This window comes from Neophocaena asiaeorientalis, unplaced genomic scaffold, assembly GCF_003031525.2.
Source record: "Neophocaena asiaeorientalis asiaeorientalis breed wild unplaced genomic scaffold, Neophocaena_asiaeorientalis_V1.1 scaffold138, whole genome shotgun sequence".
Taxonomy (NCBI): domain Eukaryota; kingdom Metazoa; phylum Chordata; class Mammalia; order Artiodactyla; family Phocoenidae; genus Neophocaena; species Neophocaena asiaeorientalis.
The window spans coordinates 1,143,473-1,163,071 of NW_020172632.1; the positions used below are offsets into that span (position 1 = coordinate 1,143,473).

At 37.1% G+C, this 19,599-nt stretch overlaps 1 protein-coding gene across 2 annotated transcripts in view; it reads right to left on the reverse strand.

Annotated features, from left to right (window-relative positions):
• Positions 1-19,599, reverse strand: part of SPATA6 (spermatogenesis associated 6) — a 140,734-nt gene that overhangs the window by 47,377 nt on the left and 73,758 nt on the right. For both annotated transcript variants that reach the window (XM_024739274.1, XM_024739275.1), the window contains exons 9-10: positions 19,240-19,280; positions 2,102-2,286 (exon numbers count right to left, since the gene is read on the reverse strand). In XM_024739274.1, coding sequence (XP_024595042.1) covers positions 2,102-2,286; positions 19,240-19,280 — 226 coding nt within the window. The remainder of the gene's footprint in view (positions 1-2,101; positions 2,287-19,239; positions 19,281-19,599) is intronic.

Here is a 19,599-nt window from a genome sequence, read left to right on the forward strand (position 1 = left end):
ATAAAGAATTTTTGAAAATAGCCTCAGTGAAGAATTTATCAACCTGGCTTCAAAGCTGGGACAATTTATACAAGGATAAAATAACACAAGACTAAAATTGGTATTTTACTATAGTAGTAGACAACTGGAGAGTTCTGCAAAATATGCAAAAAGGTAGAAAACTAAATCAATATTTATAAAAACATATCCAAGGAGATACAGGTAAAAAAAATTCTTGAAAACCTACAGATATGGCAAAGAACCTAATCAAGAAAACCACAAGGGCTTCCCTGGTGGCGCAGTGGTTGAGAGTCTGCCTGCCGATGCAGGGGACATGGGTTCGTACCCCGGTCCGGGAGGATCCCACATGCTGCGGAGCGGCTGGGCCCGTGAGCCATGGCCGCTGAGCCTGTGTGTCCGGAGCTTGTGCTCCACAACGGGAGAGGCCACAACAGTGAGAGGCCCGCATACCACAAAAAATAAAAAAGAAAAAAAAGAAAACCACAAGTGCTTAATTCTAAAAGTAGGGAAAAAGAGTGTAGCACCAACTGAATATCTGAACATCTGAGCAGACATGGAAATCAAAGAAAGTCCCTGAAAACTGAGATGCAAGTTACCAGACTTCAGTAGAAAAACCTCTCTTCAAGAGCTTCTCCTGAACTTTTAAAGCCTACAGATACACAGACATATATCTCCCTATGTAAATATATAGTTGTATCTATCTATCTATGTATCTATCTATGTATCTATCCATCTATGTATCTAGCTATGTATCTACCTACCTACCTACCTACCTACCTATCTGTCTGAACTTGATCTCCATAGGCATAATTCTAATACCCTTGAAGCAACATTCATCAAAATTCCCTATCTCAGGATGAGGGTCTCTAGCATACCTTCATATACCCATTTCAAATGCTTACAGGGCTAATGAGGAAATAGATAAATCTATCTGTTCAAGACAGAGATGTTTTAATACAGTTTCCAAACTGATATACTCTTGTTTGAATCATCAGTTTTGAGATGAACTTTTGATAGACTCTCTACAGCTAATTTAAACTTTCTTATTTATGCCTGATAGCCCTAAGTACGCTGCAGGAATTTGGTGTGGTACTTTAGCTTTTTGATACCATTTGTAAAGATAGGTTTTATTTCTACGTGTTGACGGCATATCTCTTAGGTTTTCAAATTTCTATAAAATTTCTTAAATACCCAGGGTTGGGTTTTCGGTTTTGTTTTTTAATTTATGACAACTCTGGTTTTCTATGTTACCATGAGGGAGGCAAGGAATTTCCAATTTGGATTCAACAACAACAAAAATAGATGAAGAAGAATTATTTCTTTCACATTCAAATTATAATTTGTTTGCCAAAGCATTTTTAGAGGGAGAACTAGAATCTTTACATAAGGTTAAGATAGACAGACGATTAAGATTCTCTTGGCAAGTTGGGGGTAGGTAATTTGAGGAAAATAGGCGCCATGTACCAATAATATATAGTATCATCATTATCACTAAAAGGAAAATATAACCTATGCTATTTTTATACATAAGCCATGACTATAATATTAAATCTCTATGAATCTACTAAAAACAAACTATCATATACTCTATTTTTCACTTGGGAACTACAAAATTTAATTAGGGTTAAAGTGACCCTAATTAATAAACTCACTAATAGTTAATAAACTCACTTTAAGAGAACTGGGCTGGGAAGGAGTATCTAGCATTGTATAATATGCAATATGTTCTAAACAAAAACAATTTAAAGTAAGTCTCTTAAAATCAGATTATCCCGTTACGAATAATCACATCACATACATAATTACTGCCTGCTCTGCTCTTTTCTTTTTTTTTTTTTTTTTTTTGCGGCACGCGGGCCTCTCACTGTTGTGGCCTCTCCCATTGCGGAGCACAGGCTCCGGACACGCAGGCTCAGCGGCCATGGCTCACGGGCCCAGCCGCTCTGCGGCATGTGAGATCTTCCCGGACCGGGGCACAAACCCGTGTCCCCTGCATCAGCAGGCGGACTCTCAACCACTGCGCCACCAGGGAAGCCCTGCCTGCTCTTTTCTAATGATGATTATTCAAAAATTTAGTACAGAAATAGAGACCAAGCATTACCTTTCCCTGAGAGAAGCACGATTTAACACAGGGCTTGGAGAATGCTTCGGCATTGTAGAGGGTGCTGAATGAACGAGTAAGGTCCTGGATGAATGCTGGGGATGGCTACATGACCTTGAACTCAAATAGTCATCACATCTTTCCAAAGAGTCATTGAAGTCTCTCCCATGAGGTGTTCTGATGACCTGTTTAAAAATTTTTTATATATATACATGTATATATATGTGTGTATATATATATATATATATATATACACACATATATATACGTGTGTGTGTATATATATATATATATATATATATACACACACACACAGACACACACAGGATATATATAGTGACATTATACACACACACACACACACACACACACACATACCCTTTGTAAAAGTAAAAAAATCAAATATAACGCCACAGCTATATTTGAAGGTAAATTTCAAAATGTAGCAGTCATTACTACCACTGCATGACTAGACATTAAATACATATGATTATTCATTCCACATGTCCAAAATCTACAGAACTTTATCAATTCCAATGGCTTTTGAGTAGGAATAGGGTAAAGGTAGGGATGTATATATAAAACAAAGGACAAATACACATGAACTAATGATAGTCTAGTTTATCTATGAGGCCAAACAAAACAGAATTCTAGTCCTCATACTCATTCATTGCTTCATAATAAATCAGGGTAGATAAATGAATAAATTCCTACCCTTGTAGAACTTATATTCTAGTAAAATTTACATTCTAGTAAGGAGAGAGAGATTTAAAAACACACACCTGGAGTCTGTCATACAGAGTGAAGTAAGTCAGAAAGAGAAAAACAAATACCGTATGCTAACACATATATATGGAATCTAAAAAAAAAAAACCAAAAAATAAAAAAAAAAACCATGGTTCTGAAGAACCTAGGGGCAGGACAGGAATAAAGACGCAGAAGTAGAGAATGGACTCAATTGAGGACACAGGGAGGGGGAAGGTTAAGCTGGGACGAAGTGAGAGAGTGGCATGGACTTATAAATACTACCAAATGTAAAACAGACAGCTAGCGGAAAGCAGCCGCATAGCACAGGGAGAACAGCTCAGTACTTTGTGACCACAGAGAGGGATGGGATAGGGAGGGTGGGAGGGAGATGCAAGAGGGAGGAAATATGGGGATATATGTATACGTATAGCTGATTCACTTTGTTATAAAGCAGAAACTAATACACCATTGTAAAGCAATTATACTCCAATAAAGATGTTAAAACACACACACACACACACCTGCCCGCCCAAAATAAATAGGTAAAATATAGAGTATATGGAAGGATGGTAAATACCATGGGAAGAAAATAAAGGCGATAAGAAGTGCTGCTGGGTGGAGTGGCAGGGGTATGTAGGGCAGGAGCTGTAATTCGAAATACAGTAGTCAATTGTGACCTCACAGAGAAGACTGTCCTAGTAAAGACCTAGGGAGTAAAGGCCTGAAGACCCTAGTGAAGACCATAAGACCTAAGTCAGGGGGACATTTGTGAGAAGAACGTTCCAGAAAGAGAGAAAAATAAACACAAAGATCCTGTGGATGGGGTAGGGTGCATGCCTGATAGTTAGAAATAGCAAGGAAGCCAACAGGGCTAGACAGAATAGTAGGAAATAAAGTAAATAAGGTAAATTTTAAGGATTTAGCCTTCTATTCTAAACAGAGGAAAAATAAGCTCTTTTTATTTTTTTTGTAAGTAAGATCTCCTCGGCTACTGTGTCGAGAACAGTCTATAGTGGGCCCAAGGGCAAAGGCAAGGAAATTAGTTAAGAAACTATTACAACAAAGTATGGAAAGAACGCTGGCTTGATTCTGAGTGATAGCAGTGGAGGCAAAAAGTGATCAGATTCAGAAGTCATCTGGAAGATACAGCCAACAGGATTTGCACAGACTGACTATCAAGGATAACATCAAAGTTTTCTGGTGAAATCAACTGGAAGAGTTGAGTTTGTATGAATTAGCTATACCCTTCCAAAAGGACAGGTGGAAGAGTAAGATATTAGGAGTCTGGTTTTGGACATGTTGAGCTTCACACATCTATTCATCATCCAAACTATTAAAGCAGAGGTTCAGGAGAAGAGTCCAGGATAAATGTACAAGCTGGTAATTTCCAGAGTCTAAATGGCATTTAAAAGTATGGCACTAGGTGATATAACCAAGGAAGTGAGCATAAATAGGAAACACCTGAAAACTGAGCCCTGGGAAGACTCCACTGTTTAGAGGCTGGGAAGATGAGAAGGAAACAAACTGAGGAATGGCCAGGGAAGAAGTGGAAGAAAAAGGAGAATGTGTTATTCTGGAAGTCAATTAAATAATGTATTTCAAGGAGGAGGAGTAACTAGCTCGGTCAAGTACTGCTGACAGGTCAAGGCAGAAAAGGCTAGGAATGAACTTCTGGATTTTAGCAGCGGGGGGGGGGGGGGGCATAAAAATATTAATAAGAGTAGCTTTGGTGGGGGCTTCCCTGGTGGCACAGTGGTTAAGAGTCCGCCTGCCAATGCAGGGGACATGGGTTTGAGCCCTGGAACAGGAAGAGCCCACATGCCGCGGAGCAACTAAGCCCATGTGCCACAACTACTGAGCATGTGAGTCACAAATACTGAGCCCGTGTGCCACAGTTACCAAAGCCCATGCACCCAGAGCCCATGCTCTGCAACAAGAGAAGCCACCGCAATGAGAAGCCCATGCACCGCAGCGAAGAGTAGCCCCGGCTTGCCACAACTAGAGAAAGCCTGTGTGCAGCAACAAAGACCCAACACAGCCAAAAATAAATTAAAATAATTTTAAAAAAAGAGAGTGATAATCTGGAGTTAAGTTCAAGAGAGAATGAGAGAGACCTAAATGTAAGGCCAGACACTATCAAACTCTTAGAGGTAAACATAGGCAGAACACTGTATGACATAAATCACAGCATCTATATTGATCCATTAATTATAGCAAATGTACCATACTAAATAAGATGATAATAATATGAGAAACTGGGTATGGAGTATATGAGAACTCTCTGTACTATCTTTGTGTTTTTTATGTAAATATAAAACTGCTCTTAAAAAAAAAAAAAGAACTGCCATTAAAAAAAAAATTAGAATTAAGCTATGCTAGGTAAAATTTAACTTGCCCTTGTTCTTACATTTATTTTCTTTATGCTTCCAATCCACCAATGTTCTTATGATGTTACGCCTTAGTTCAGGTATTGTTTTGTAATGCACATCCCTACTATATCATGTACGTATCACAGAGAAAGTGGATTAGTAGTGTTGTAACACACGAAAACATCACCCTTGGGCAGACCTTTCATACCAGGCACATCTCATAGCCCCATCCTTTGTTGGTTGCCTTTGAGTTCCTATTCCTGACCCAATGGTGTCTGGATGATAGTGTTGACGTAACTCAAAACATGGTGACTCATGGCTGCACTTTCACTAGAGGCCCCAGAGATATGGCAGTTATCTGGTAAACCTAACCATCCTAGGTCCTGATTAGGGTAGACTTCAAACCCTCTTTTGTATTGACCCAGCTTTCTTATCTCTTCTCTGGCATATATTCCCTGCAAATACTATGCCAATGTACCCAAGACACTAAATGCTTCTAGAAAAAAAAAATAAATTAACCATATAGATTGGTTAGTTTTATTATGAATTTATTATTGTCAGTATGATATGGACACTCAAATTACTTTGACATTCTCTAATGCCAGCATCCTCACTGGAATTAATACATCCTTCCCATAATGTTCTTTAAATCCTCTGACACACTCTCACACAGATGTTTCTAACTTGCTGCCTCTGCTCTCCTGTGAATCTACTGAGTCCACACATGTATGCTCCCTTCTATCTAATCTCAGAAGTTTCTTCAATCCAAGAATAACACCTACCTCCATCTGTGCTTTATCCCCATTCTTTTTCACATCCTTTGAACTTCCCTCCATTAATTATTAGCATGCTATCTGTATTTCCAGCTTCTTCACTTCAACTGGCTCCCAACTTTTAATGCAATTCATGCCTGATCTCTCCCATTTTTATCTCTCTTCTTTTGTACATTAAAAAAACTCATTGAAGGTGCAGACTAAACACATTGCTATTTTTCTACCTCTCCTGTACTTATAATGTTTCATCAGAACCTACTCTTCCACAACTTATTTTGTAAACCTTGTCCTTTCCTCCCAGTTCTCATACTACTTGGCCTCTGCAGCATTTGTCACTGGTCAGTCCTCTTTTAGTCTTCTCTCCTGAATTTCTCCTCCTCTGTTTCCTTAGTCACCTCTTTTCATAGTCCAGTGGACATTCTTCATCCTTCATCTCATCACTGAATCAGTGGCTGCTCTCCAATGTCACACTTTCTGCCCCTGTCTCATGTACCTTCTCTTTGGTTGATTTCCTTTGCTTCTATTATCAAGTGTACAGTAATCTTTGAAACACTTATCTACGGACAAGACTTAGCTTTCCAAGACGTATCTCTGGAAATCCAGATCTGGATACCCATTTCTCTGTAAGGCAGCTCTATTTGGATTTTCCACATGTAACCAAAACTCAGTAAATTAAAAATTTTTATCTCCACCATGCTCTTACCTCTGCTATTCCAGATTTCATCATTATCGTAGACCTAAGCTAAAAATCCATCATTCATATTTCCACAACACCAAGTATGGTCCATCTCTTTATTCACTCCAGAGCAAGCTATTTATGGACGACATAAATTTTAGAATTCTGCCGTCTTGAAATCTTAAATAAATTCGAGAAAATGTCAATTTTATCAATGAAAAAAAAAAAAAGAAAATTGAGATGGTTGATTGAAAATTTAGGGGACCTGTCAGATCAAATGAAAGAACTGAAAAAATTAATAACTATATAATATCATTTAAATGGCATTAGACATAGGAAAAAGTAGAATTGGCACTGGCTTTATCAAATTGACAACGTAACGCGCATAGTTTTGAACTTTCCCAAAATATAGTGAAAGAGTTAAAAATTCTCAGAGTAGAAAAATTATTGAAAGACAAAATAGAAGAAAAACTTTCCTGAACTAATGAGATACATGACGGGGGACATTATGAACCAGCAACATTAATTAAAAGAACAAAAACACCACAGAAAAAAAAAAGAGAAAATGAGAGAGAGGAACTGAATTTATTTAACAAATATTTAACTTCCAGTCACCATGTTAAATGTTGGGATTACAACAGTGAACACAACGAAATCCCTGCCTTTATGAGCTTATGTCCTAGCAGTTACTATCAACGAAATATTTGACCTTTTAAGAAGGTCAATTTGACCTTTAATCTTTCTCAGACTCATTTCACTTGTATGTAAAACAGGGTTAATAACAGCTACCTTATAGATCTTCCGTCGTTTATTTAAAGTACCTTGCAGGATGCCTAGGTGTGTGAATTAGTTATACAACAAATATAAGTCCTTTATTATTAAGACGCCACTCCAACACGGCTTCTTACTTCAACCCTACCACAATTTTCACTGTTTTCCAGAATTACAGCAACATATGGTGAGCCAGCAGTCAGCTGAGAGAATCAAGCTTTCATCCCAGAACCAAACAGCATGTAATTCAAATGACTCAGTTACAGTCCCAAATAACTGACCAAGAAATATGTGATCCAGATTGAATAAAAGAAAAAACTGAAAAGTGCTCTATTGTTAGCTGTTCACAGAGACAAAGTAAAAACACAGTGAATGTCAAAAGCAAGATCAAAGAGGTCCATGACCAATAAATACAAGTGTATATATTAAGAGACTGACAGAAAAGAAAAAAAAGTGCTATAATGCTGTTTCTAGAATTATATCCAAATATGAGTCACTTGGCTTATAGTAGAGAGATTATTTTCTCTTCATTAATTTCAATGCCATTTGAGTCATGCTGGCTGGCAGACCATTTCATTTTTTGTTTACTAAAATTTCTCCACAAACTAGTCAGCAACGCTTTAAATAAAGCCTCTTCTAGGTGACTACAACTGACTTTTTTTCTCTTTATCAGAATATTCACTGAGAATCTCTTGAACAACATGTTCAAGAATAACACACAGATCTAGAGAGGTACAGGGATTTGAAATCACAAACCAGATGAGTCAGGGTATTAACACAAAGAAAACTGACAGTGAGATATGCTAGGTGGCAAATACATCCTAACGACAATATGTGCAGAAGGACATTTATAGACTTCTAATGGTCTAAATGGTGGAGGTCTCATGGAGGAGGTGGATTGGAATCAAGGCCGTAAGTAGAGAAAAGGGGGAGATAGGGCATTCCAAGTAGAGGAAAAGGCACAAGGAAAGATAAACAATGAGTACAGTCACTTGGCTAGTTCTGTAGGAAAGTAATCAAAGAGAATATCACAGAGGTGGAGAGGGGCACACTGTAGAGAACCTTGAACGCTGCAACTCAATACTATCTGACATTTACTAAGCATCTTCTATGTATCAAATACTGAACAAGGCAGGTGACAGTAGTCACAGTTAAATATAACAGGAGACCTCAAAGATATTACAATCCAGAATGAGAGACGTGAAAAAACAAGTAATGATAAAACAATGAGGAAGGAAATTAGAACTAAATAGATACACAATAAGTAATTGTGCAGTGGGGACACAGCTGGGATGTATTCCTTCCATGGAATTAGGATAAATATTTGTTTTGGAAAATTATTTATCTAAATGGGGAACGGAAGGTATAATAAGGGGGTAAGTCTTTGATAAGAATCCACTTCAAATTTTCAACCTTAAAACTCAGCTTAAGAAAACGTTTTCGTAGCTCTTGTGAGTTTTCCATAGGTTGCTTATTCACTTCCTAAAACCAAATGGAATGTTATCTCTTTGGCTCATAACAGAAGAGTTACATTTCTTGGATGACTCCTCAAGAATCCTGCCTTGGAGTGTTCAAAGAACAGGGTTCAAATCCCTGCTTGTTATGCGACCCTGAGCAAGTCATGTACTCTTAAGTTTTCATTTCCTTCTCTATAAACTGGGGAAATTATCTTACAGGTTTGCTACAGAAAATAAAGGAGACAAAATTAGTACAAACGCAAAGCAGAGGGCTCGAGTTATGAAAGACAACAGTATTTATTTCCTCTGTTTACAGCAACCTTCATATTTCAGCATAAACAGTTTTTTTTTTGTTTTACATTTATAGAAATAGTTCTTTAAATGCCATTTCTAAGATCTCAGAAATGTAATAATTCCAATATTGCAAATGTTGCAATGTATCAAGATAAAATCTAATATTTTTAAACCAATCTGAAATTGTTACAGGTAGAAAAGAAAATTTCACACACCAAATTCATTGTAATTATATAAATGTAATGTAATTAAATGACATACTTTTCAAATATGTGATACATAATGGTTTGGTTATACCATACTTATGAAATAAGGTTCCTGAAAAGTTGTTTATACAATAAGTTCATAAGTTAAATAATATTTATGCCCATGAAAATTTTATATTTATTGGAACTTCAAGGTCAAATTAATGGAATAGAGAACCACAAAGTATAAATAGGAACCAGGAAATTCACTTATCCAACAAATATTTGTTGAAAGCCCATTTAGTGCCTGGTACTACACACCATGCTTTAAAGTTTCTCCTTTGTTATGGGACATAAAACTTAAGAAATAAATAAAAATAATTCTAAGGACTCTGCTGGGAAGTAGTTGAGAATGAAGACTATAGGAAAGAAGTGCAGTAGAGGTACTATTTTCAGGATAGTAAGAACAAAGCACAGTTCTGATTCAAAAGGGAGAGAAGCAGATATTGGCAACTGAGATCAGTTTCTCAATTTTGCTGAAAACATTCCTTTTGAATCCTACTGAAGGGAATGATCCATTCCTACCTTATCAATTTAAAAATACATATGCTCAACTATCTGGTTTGGTTTAAGGAAGATGTACTTTCTTTACACTGAAGAAAAATTTAGAAGAAATTCCAAAATAATGTAATGAAAATGATAAGTAATTCCTAAGTGTGTCCATCTTTAGGGGGTAGGGGGAAATTCCTCCCTTCTTAGACCACTGTTCAATGCACTTATATAAATAACTTGTTTAATCCTCACAATGACCCTATGTGGTATTTTTATTACCTACACTTTACAGGAGAGGAAACTGAAGAAAAGTCAAACAGCTATTAAGTGGTAGGGGTTCCAGGCCAGTGAACTATGAGAGATCCACAGCAGAAAAAACCAGAAAATCCCCACAGCCCAGGCCTCACAGGATGCCTATGAGGAAAGTTCCACAGAAGATGCGCTAACAATCTGATTTACTAACAACCCAATAAAAAGAGCCAAGGAACAAACCGACAAACTGTTCCCAAGGAAGAAATAAAATATCCCCCAATTAATTTTATGATGTGATCATAACATTGCTACCAAACCACTCAAGAAAAGCAGAAGAAAGGTAATTAGAGACCACTCTTACTAGTGACCATATGTGACAAAATATCTTAAGTAAAATATTAACAAATTAAATTTAGTGATGTTCAAGAAAAGAATACAACGTGATTAAGCTGGGTACATTCAAAGAATACAAGAATGGGTTATCAATAGAAAATCTATTAATTCACTATAGAAAAATCATTATCAACTCGATGCTGAAAAAATTATTCAATAACATCCAACATCCACTCGTAATTAAAACACATACATACCTTGCAAACAAGGAATTTCAAACGGAACTTCCTTGACTTGCTAGAGGATATCTAACAAAAATCTACTGCAAATAAGATTCATAGGTGTGAAACCTTCTACATGATCTTATCAAAGACAGGATCAAGACAACACAGTATTAGTTCATGCTGCAGTGTATCAGGCTGCATTGCAAGAGCAAATTAAGTTTGAAAATTAGTGGCTTAACATAATAAAGGTTCATTTTTCCCTGTGCTTTATGGTAATATAGGTTAGCAAGAGAATCACACTTCACAAAATTGCCCAAGGACCCGGGCTGATGAGACAGGCTGAACAACTTGTAGTTGTACCATCTAGAACATGAGACCTCATTATCGCTATAACAAGAGAGAGTTCATATCAATTCTTCTATGCTGCACCCTGGAAGGGATCCACGTAATTTACATGTATGGTCCATTGGCTGGAACTAGGCCCCACACACCTGCAAGAGGGCTTGAAAATACGGGAGGGGACATGAATAGCCAATAAGCAATAAATGTCTGCCACATCCTCATCACCACTTCTACTTAACAATGTACTGAAAATCCTAGTAAGTCAGGACAAATAAATAAAATTCATTGTTGAGGATATGGTTTCCTCTATTAAAAAAATTCAAGAATATCTAAGACAAGAATGTTATACAAAAATGTACTGCAGACCCATACATCAGTAAAACATATAAAAATGTAATTTTACATAAAAGACCACTTACAATGGAAACCAAAACTATAAGGTTTCTTGGAATAAATCTACCAATGTATTAACACATTAGTGGAAAAGTGTATATAACCTTAGTAAGACGTGTGAGAACTGAGACCACCTACATTCACATGGCTTGGCTAAAAGAACAAAAAACTGAGGCCCACCCACCTCAACATGACTTTATCATGAGTTCCAGGAAACTCTTGTCGGGAAAATAATGCTATAAACCAGTAAATAGCTTCATTATTTGCTTCAGGACCTTCCCATAAATCATTTGCCTGAACAGCAGTCTGCTCAATCATCAATCAGCTCCCTTCTCAAAACAACAGATTCTTAATCTGGGCAAACAGTCCCCTTCTCAGGACACGACATCACTCAATAGGACAAATCCCTTCCCTATCAAATACCTGTTTATTTACCAAGACTTGCCTTAAGACTCTAACCTCTGTGTCCATTAATCCCAGACTTTTATATCACAAACTCTGCTAATTAGATTCCCTCATTAAAAGCCCTACCTTAAACTACTGGAGCCCAGACCCCAAAACCCTACAAATATCTACCGTTAACCTTTTGGAGATACTACGAAGACTGTAAAGGTGGTGCTCTCCCTTACTGCATAATCATAAGCTCTGCTTTGCTTGGTATCAACAGATCATTCAGTTATCATGGTCGTCCTTTGGTGAGTTGGCAGTTGACAACCCTGGAAGTCCAATAAGATCCAAACAGACCCTCCTGGCTGCCACATCTAAGACACTCAACTTAAATAGAAATAGTTTTTTCCTCTGAGACACTTGGGCCTCCCTCCTGGGGGTCTCTCTGACTACAATGGTGCTGTAAGTGAATCTTCCTGTTGAAGCTGGACTCTGCTCTCCTTTTGTTAAAGCTCCCAAATGCTGAGTTACTTTGTCTTGTAGGAATGCAGAGCGGTTGTCATTATCTGGTCAAATCTGAAAACTTGTAACCCAGGCGGAAATCTATCTTATTACTAACAATACTAATATGTCTCTCTCTCTTTGTCACTTTTTGCTCTGAGTCTGTAAGAGGAAGTTCATAGAGAAGTAACAGGCATTAGCTACTAAAGCGCCAGACCTAAGGATTGACAGGTTCAGATGTTCTCATTATACCATTTTAAAATCCTTAGTAGAAACTTTGCCCTGGGCCACTTGTCAGAATATCATAAAAACTTTCCTCAGTTTCGTCTTTTTTTTTTTTTTTTGCCATGGGCGAAAACGCCTCTAAGAGAAATCACTACCAAAACTTCCATCTTCCTAGAATTACAGATTTATCAGGTCTCCAATTTAAGAAACAAACCACTAAGTTGGGGCCCAAGACATAAGGTGTACAAGCAACATACTGACTGACCGACACTGCCAGACTCTTATGCCTGTGTTTCAGGTTAGGCCCATGCCCCCTCCAAGTTAGATTCAAACTTTCCATCATCTTACATATGCTTATAATTTAAAATTTTACACTTATTGTTCCAAATAGCATAATTTCACTAAGCATATTTTAGAATTACAGTGGCCACTTTGGACGGTTTTTTATATGAACAAAACTGTTCATGTGAAAGATGCATTAGAATAAAAAGGAGCAAAATCCTACACATCCAATGGTCTGCACTTCTTAACTGGCCTAACAAAAATTCCAAAATATTTTTGAGTCCACGAATTGCTTCCGTAAAAGATTTGCTGGCCAAGGTAAAGTTTTAAAAATGTGAAAATGTAGAACTATGTCTTGTTTAGATATCCTCACATCCCATTGAGAGAAATGGCTTTTATCCCACTATTTCTTATTTCCTGTCATATGCTCCTCCATTACCTCAGATCTCTATCCTTCTTTCTGTCTGCTTTCATTCCCATCTGACCTGCCCGAAACAAAAGCTCAATGACTTCTTAAAATTAAATCCCCTTCAGAATACATGAAGTGCCATATGGTTGATTTTTAAGCTCTGGTCTGTTTCTGAGCTGAATAGTCAGACACTCTCCAGCATCTAGACAAGAAAACCAGGAATTTGCAGCAGAATTTAGAGTTCTGTGAACTTTAAACTAGCCTTTGCATGTTTCCTATCCCAATAAATGGTGTCATCAAACACTGAGTTGTGAAAATTAGAAATATAAGAGTCATTCTTAACATTGCATGGCTAAGCCCCTTTCAATGGTCTCCGCTTTCAAAGTTTTCCTGTCTATTTTTGCCTAGTTCCTGAAATAAAAAAAAAAAATGCCTGGAGATATTTTTATTGAGATTTTGTTAATTTTTGAATTACTCTACATAGAAGAATATCTGTATGATATTGACACTTTCTCTAGGAGAACATCATATATCTTTTTTATTTGTCAAGTCTACTTTTCTATCAACATTAATCCTAAATATCTGTGTAATATCTCCACTGCAATCGACCTCCATCACTATCGCCCCAAACCAATCCATCATCATTTCTCACATTGACTATTCAATAGCCTACTAACTTGTATATTACTATCCATTCTTTTCCTAGTCCACACTAAAATCAAGAGTAATATTCGCAAGGTACAAATCCAACTGTATCATCTTGTTGTTTAAAATAATTTCATTTGCTTCCCATTGTACCTAGGATAACTATCAAAATTCTTAACATGGTGAGAAAGGTGTGATCCCTATCTACTACTCCAGCCTCAATTTAAATCATGCACCTACCCATGTCTTTCACTCCTAGCAACACTGGTCTTTTAGTTGCCTAGCCACTGAACCTTTATAAATGCTACTTCCCCTTTTCCCTTGCACATGTCCTTCCCTCCTTTTCACACAGTGAATTCTTATTCACTTTCAGAGCTCAAGAGCAATCACCAGTCCTCAAGATCCTTTTTCCATTCTCCTTCACCGGATCAAATCCTCCTAATATATAACCAGTCCAAGCTAGCATGCATGTCCCCCATGACATTTATCACAGTTCCAAGTATATATTGACTTTTGTGATTTTATTATTGCCTATCTCCCTCATCATCATGAAATATCCATGAATTCAGGCAGAGATAGGTTCTAGTTTTGCTAATTTTTTATTTCTAGCATAATAGAGTTTCAGTCATATCATCTTTCCTAATGGTAAGAGAGAAGTTGGGAGTGGAGAGGGACAAGGCATTCTAGATGTGACAGAAGAAATGACTAGCTTTCCATCACAATTCATCTTTCCCTCCTCCAGAGCAGAATTACTGCTGAGAAGCAATCCTTGCATCCAGGTGTGGCCATCTGATTAGTTCTTGGCAAACAGAGTGTAGGTAAAAATGTTATGTGTCAATTCCAGGCCAAGGTTTTTAAGAAAGAGATATGCCTCTTCAGGTTCTCCTTCATTTTCCACCATGTGAAGAGGACAGCAAAGCTCTAGAGTAAGGCAAAGGCACAGAATGGGGTCACTGCACGGAAAAATAGTATGCAGATTAGACGCACCCTAAATTAACTATTATGTGAATAAAAACTAAATTTCTATTATATTAACCTTCTGAAGTTTGTAGGTTTATTTCTATAGCAAATAGCATTACCCCAAACAACTCAGAAATCAGTATCTTACTGTACTGGTCTTAACATAGACCTAACTATGCATTGGTCTGTAAGTCAGGAGCAGGAAGCAAGGGAATAGATACTTGAGGATTGAAAATTTAAGATCCAATAATGCAGTAGCAAAATAAAACTGTGGCCTGCAACAGCTGGGAAGATAGACCACATAACTTTCAAGCTTATTATCTCTAGGAAAATAGCTGTAAAGGGCAAGAGCTGTAGTGTGTGTTGGCTTTTACTTATACTGAGCAAGGGATCTCAAGAATGACGAGCTCAGGAGAGATTGGTTTGAGAGCAGAAATAAAATAGTATAGAAAGATTTTAGTAATCGAGGGCCTCTCAGGGCCAGGAAAAGTGAGTGCCAACTGCGTGTGGACACAAAATGTAGAAGGTTAAGACAGAAAAAGGCTTTGAGCTTTGAACAAAGGGCCATTAAAACTTTTAAACAGAGAAACGAAATCCTAAGACAAAAATCAGATTGAGGAGGTTACTTCCCATCTGAGCCTACTTCAAAGGGCCTCAAGGTAAGTGCCATTAAAAGGCATAAGAACTAAAGAAATAAATCAGACTTCAGAATTATATTTAGAGGGAAAAAAACAACTTTGTGTGTATTTACTGAAACACTAAACTGACTGCAAGCAAATAAATGAGAAGTTGATACTTGCCTAAGTCTATATTGCCTAAGAAATCAAGAACCTGGCCTTTAAGAGCCTAAGTCTATAAAATAGCTCTCAGGCCCCAAAACTTTTAACAGCAGGAAGTGGGCTAGAAAACTATACAGTCCCAAGAGATCAAATCCTCCAAACCCATTTCAGAGAGGATAACTCACTGTCATGTGGGATAATAAATGGACATGGAAAAACCAGCTGCAGGGTAGAGTCAGGGCCCATGGAGAGTAAGGTCTAAGAAAGGACATTCCTCTACTATCATGGCAGCGGGGCACCTGCCTGTTAGGTTCACGAAGCTTGCCCAGCAGCATTTATCATTGCTGTAGACTAGTAACTGCTCTTCGTTCTCCATTTCTCCCTTTTGCAAATAAGAGCACCATTTTTTTCCAGTTATCCTATCCCTGCTCTAACAAAACATACCAGAAATGAGGTTCAGGTAGAGTGAGAAGGTGAGGGAGGGGAGAAGTAACTTGTCTCGGTTCACAGGTCACTGGATCACAGGGAGGCTATCTGGCTCTGGCTTATCCAACACTCAAAAGATCCTGAACTTCAAGCTAGATTCAAGTGGAACTTGAATGATGGAACTTCAAGTGATTTTCCTGGAAGAGGACAAAAGTATGTTCTGTGTGAGGGAAGAAAGGGATATTTGGTGGCAGATAGGCAGACTATGACAGATATGGTCAGTGGTCTACTAAAATCTATGACCCCTCTTCAGTGGAAAACAGCTGCCTAACTAGGGTCTCTATTTGCTAGCCACCTTCCTCATCTTGCTTCTAGATGTGACTAGTTCTTGTCAATGGAATATAAGAAGTGACTTAATTCACTTCCAGGCTTTTTTTTTAATTAACTAATTAATTTTTGGCTGCATTGGGTCATTCATTTGAATGTCTAGCAATGAAAGGACAAAGAAACAGGGAACAATAAAGATACAGGGAGGCAGGCTGAGAGGTGTGTTCTCTTTCTGAGAACTTTGTATTTATAGAACAGCTGATCATAATGCATCCAGGGTGAAGAGAGGTGACTTTGGCCAAAAGAACAGCTAATGACCAAGTAACCAGAAATCTTAAAGAGGGAGGTGGCAGATATAATAGGTATGAAGAAGTAGGAAAAATAGAAAATAAATGTTAAATAGCCATTATCCCTCAATATACGCCCTCCACTCAAGCCAGACCAGTAGTTTCCCCCCTGCCTCCAGGACAATGTACTTATTCTAAACTCCAAGGCTTTTTCATGTTGTTTTCCTTCTAAGACATTCTTCTGTCTCTTCCCTTGCCTCTGCAGAATATATTTCTCAACAGAACTCAGGCGAAGTCTCACTTTTCTAAAAAATTTTTGCAAGCACTCCTAGTTTCATAACTCTTCTCCTTGTAGAAATCCTATAGTGTTCCACTACCAGTTACTATATGCCTATAAGAAAATAGCCCTTTATTTTTTTCATAGAAGAGACAGCACTGTTCAATGCTGCATATGTATTTCTGTGAAAATCTACCTCTTCAATACAGAAATAATCCTGTGAGCTCACTTACCACCCACAGCTTTACAAAGGTAGTATGAATGAACAACTGCTACTCTAACTCTAAAAGTGAAGAATACAGAGGTGAGGGTGGGTGGATATTAAAGATGAATAGAAGTGAAGTTCTTTTAAAGAATTCATTTAGAAAAGAGGATTCTAAATATGTCACCTACCTCTAAGTGGACCAGTCAACGTAGAATTGGATTATAGTTACCTTAGGATAAAGATTAGTGTCCTATAAACTTTATACTTTTCTCCCCATTCTATACGTTTGTATATTTGGTTTACTTGTTTTCTCTTCATAATCCACTCACACAACACATATTTTAGGAATCCACACCGTACATCAGACAATATCTAGCAATTGTCAATAAGCAAGATCAATAAGATCCTTGCCATTCTGGAACTTACAGATTAGTAAAAAAAAAAACCAAAGAAGCAAATAAAGAAGAAAATAAATAAAACTTGTGAAACATGACTTGAAGATAGGCTTGTCCCTTAGGTATTACAACTAAGGTAACTTCCCTGGGCCCCATGCAAGACAACAAACATTATGCTTCTTGATGCGTGTGTGTGTGTGCGCATGGGTGCACATATATATTACACAGATCAGTACCCATGTATGTGTTAGAATAAATTCCACATAATAGGGTAGGTCTGCACCAGGGGAATTAGGCCAGGCCCACACTCCTCTAGGGACAGCCTCAAGCAAGGGCACGACCCTATACAAATGCTATACAAGGAATGGTTCTATTCAAGTGCTATATCCACGTCTATACTAGTAGTTCTCAAATACCAATCCTTGGATAGACAGCAAAAGAGTTGCATAAGAATCACCTGGAAACTTGTTTAAAATAAAAATTTCTAGTCTACGGTCTTAACAATTTTAATTTAGTAGGCCTGGAATAAACTTTTATAAAGTTCCACCTTGATGATTCTGACTCTCTGGTAGATCTGGCCCCTTAGTCACATGGTGCCTTGGCTTGTTCCATATTTCTTTTATCACAATCAAAGCATGGCGAAGAGCTATGCTGTTCAGTGCCAGTAAGCATGGGATAAATTGTTTTCAAGCAAATAAACAAAGGTATTATAAGGGAAGCTATGTTTTTTGTTTTGTTTTGTTTTCCCAACTATGATGCCTCTTCTTATTAAGAAGCTTACACTTAGGGACAGAAGAGAAAAACTCTGGGGCAGTACTTCTCAAAATGTAGAACATGAACTACTAGTGGTATAGCAGATAACTTAGTATGGTACCCAAAATGGATTTAGATGATACACAAGATTATTTTATATAGCACATGGACATACACTAAAAGGGTACTGAATCCCAAAAGAAAAAATATATATTTTTTTCAATTCTCTTTCAATCAGAAATCTTCAGTTAGCTATTGGTATGTCTCCTATACCTGTCTATCATTGCTTATCTCATTTTAAGAAAAAGAGAACATGTCTCAGAGTCTTTGGAAAACAATAGTTTTCTAGCCAGAATTTAGTAACGTTGTTTTGTTTTTGCTGTATTTTTAAGGCTATCATCCATTTAAAGTATATGATACTGATTTTTCATTTACACTGGTGAAATACATAAAAACAAGGTGAATTTTTAAAAGACAGCATAAATTACATGCAGGTATTGTAAAAATTATGAGGATGCTCTACGAATGACTGAAACTTAGAAATACTACTGTGTGAGGTATCACTAAAAGTAGCAACCAATTTCTCTCTCACAGACACACACACACACATATACACATACACAACCAATTTCTGTCTCTCACAGACACACACACACACACATATACACATACACAAACAAGTAATGCACAATCAAAAGTCACAAAACATTTGTAGCAAGACACTCAATGAAAAGTCTATCCTACCACCTGACAACATACACAAAATAATGACATGCCATAATATGACAATTATTGTTTGTAAATTTCTTGACTAAATGAATATGATAATATCTGACCATACATGTAAGAAATTTACTAATGCTCTAATCTGAAAGCCAGGATAATTATTGTTCTGCAATTTATACTACATACCTTATAATCCTTGGGTCGGTAGCAGCGAAGATGAGAATGATCTAAAAAAGGATGTACAAAAGAAACTATAAATATTTCCTATCAGAAAGAAGAAATTTGTTTTCCTACAATCACTCTGTTTCTACGATTATACTTCATGCAGCAGTTTTCAGAAATATCTTAAAAACCCTTCAATAATGTTACAAAGATGATAAGCAACAAGTTAAAATCTGTATCAGTTCTTCAGCAATTAAGTGATTTCAAATCATATTTTCATTTAGAGGAGGAGATATCTGATACAGGCCAGATTAATTTTTAGTTGATAAACCAATTTGTCTACATGAAATAGATAATTTTTAGTTGACAAACCAGTTTATGATG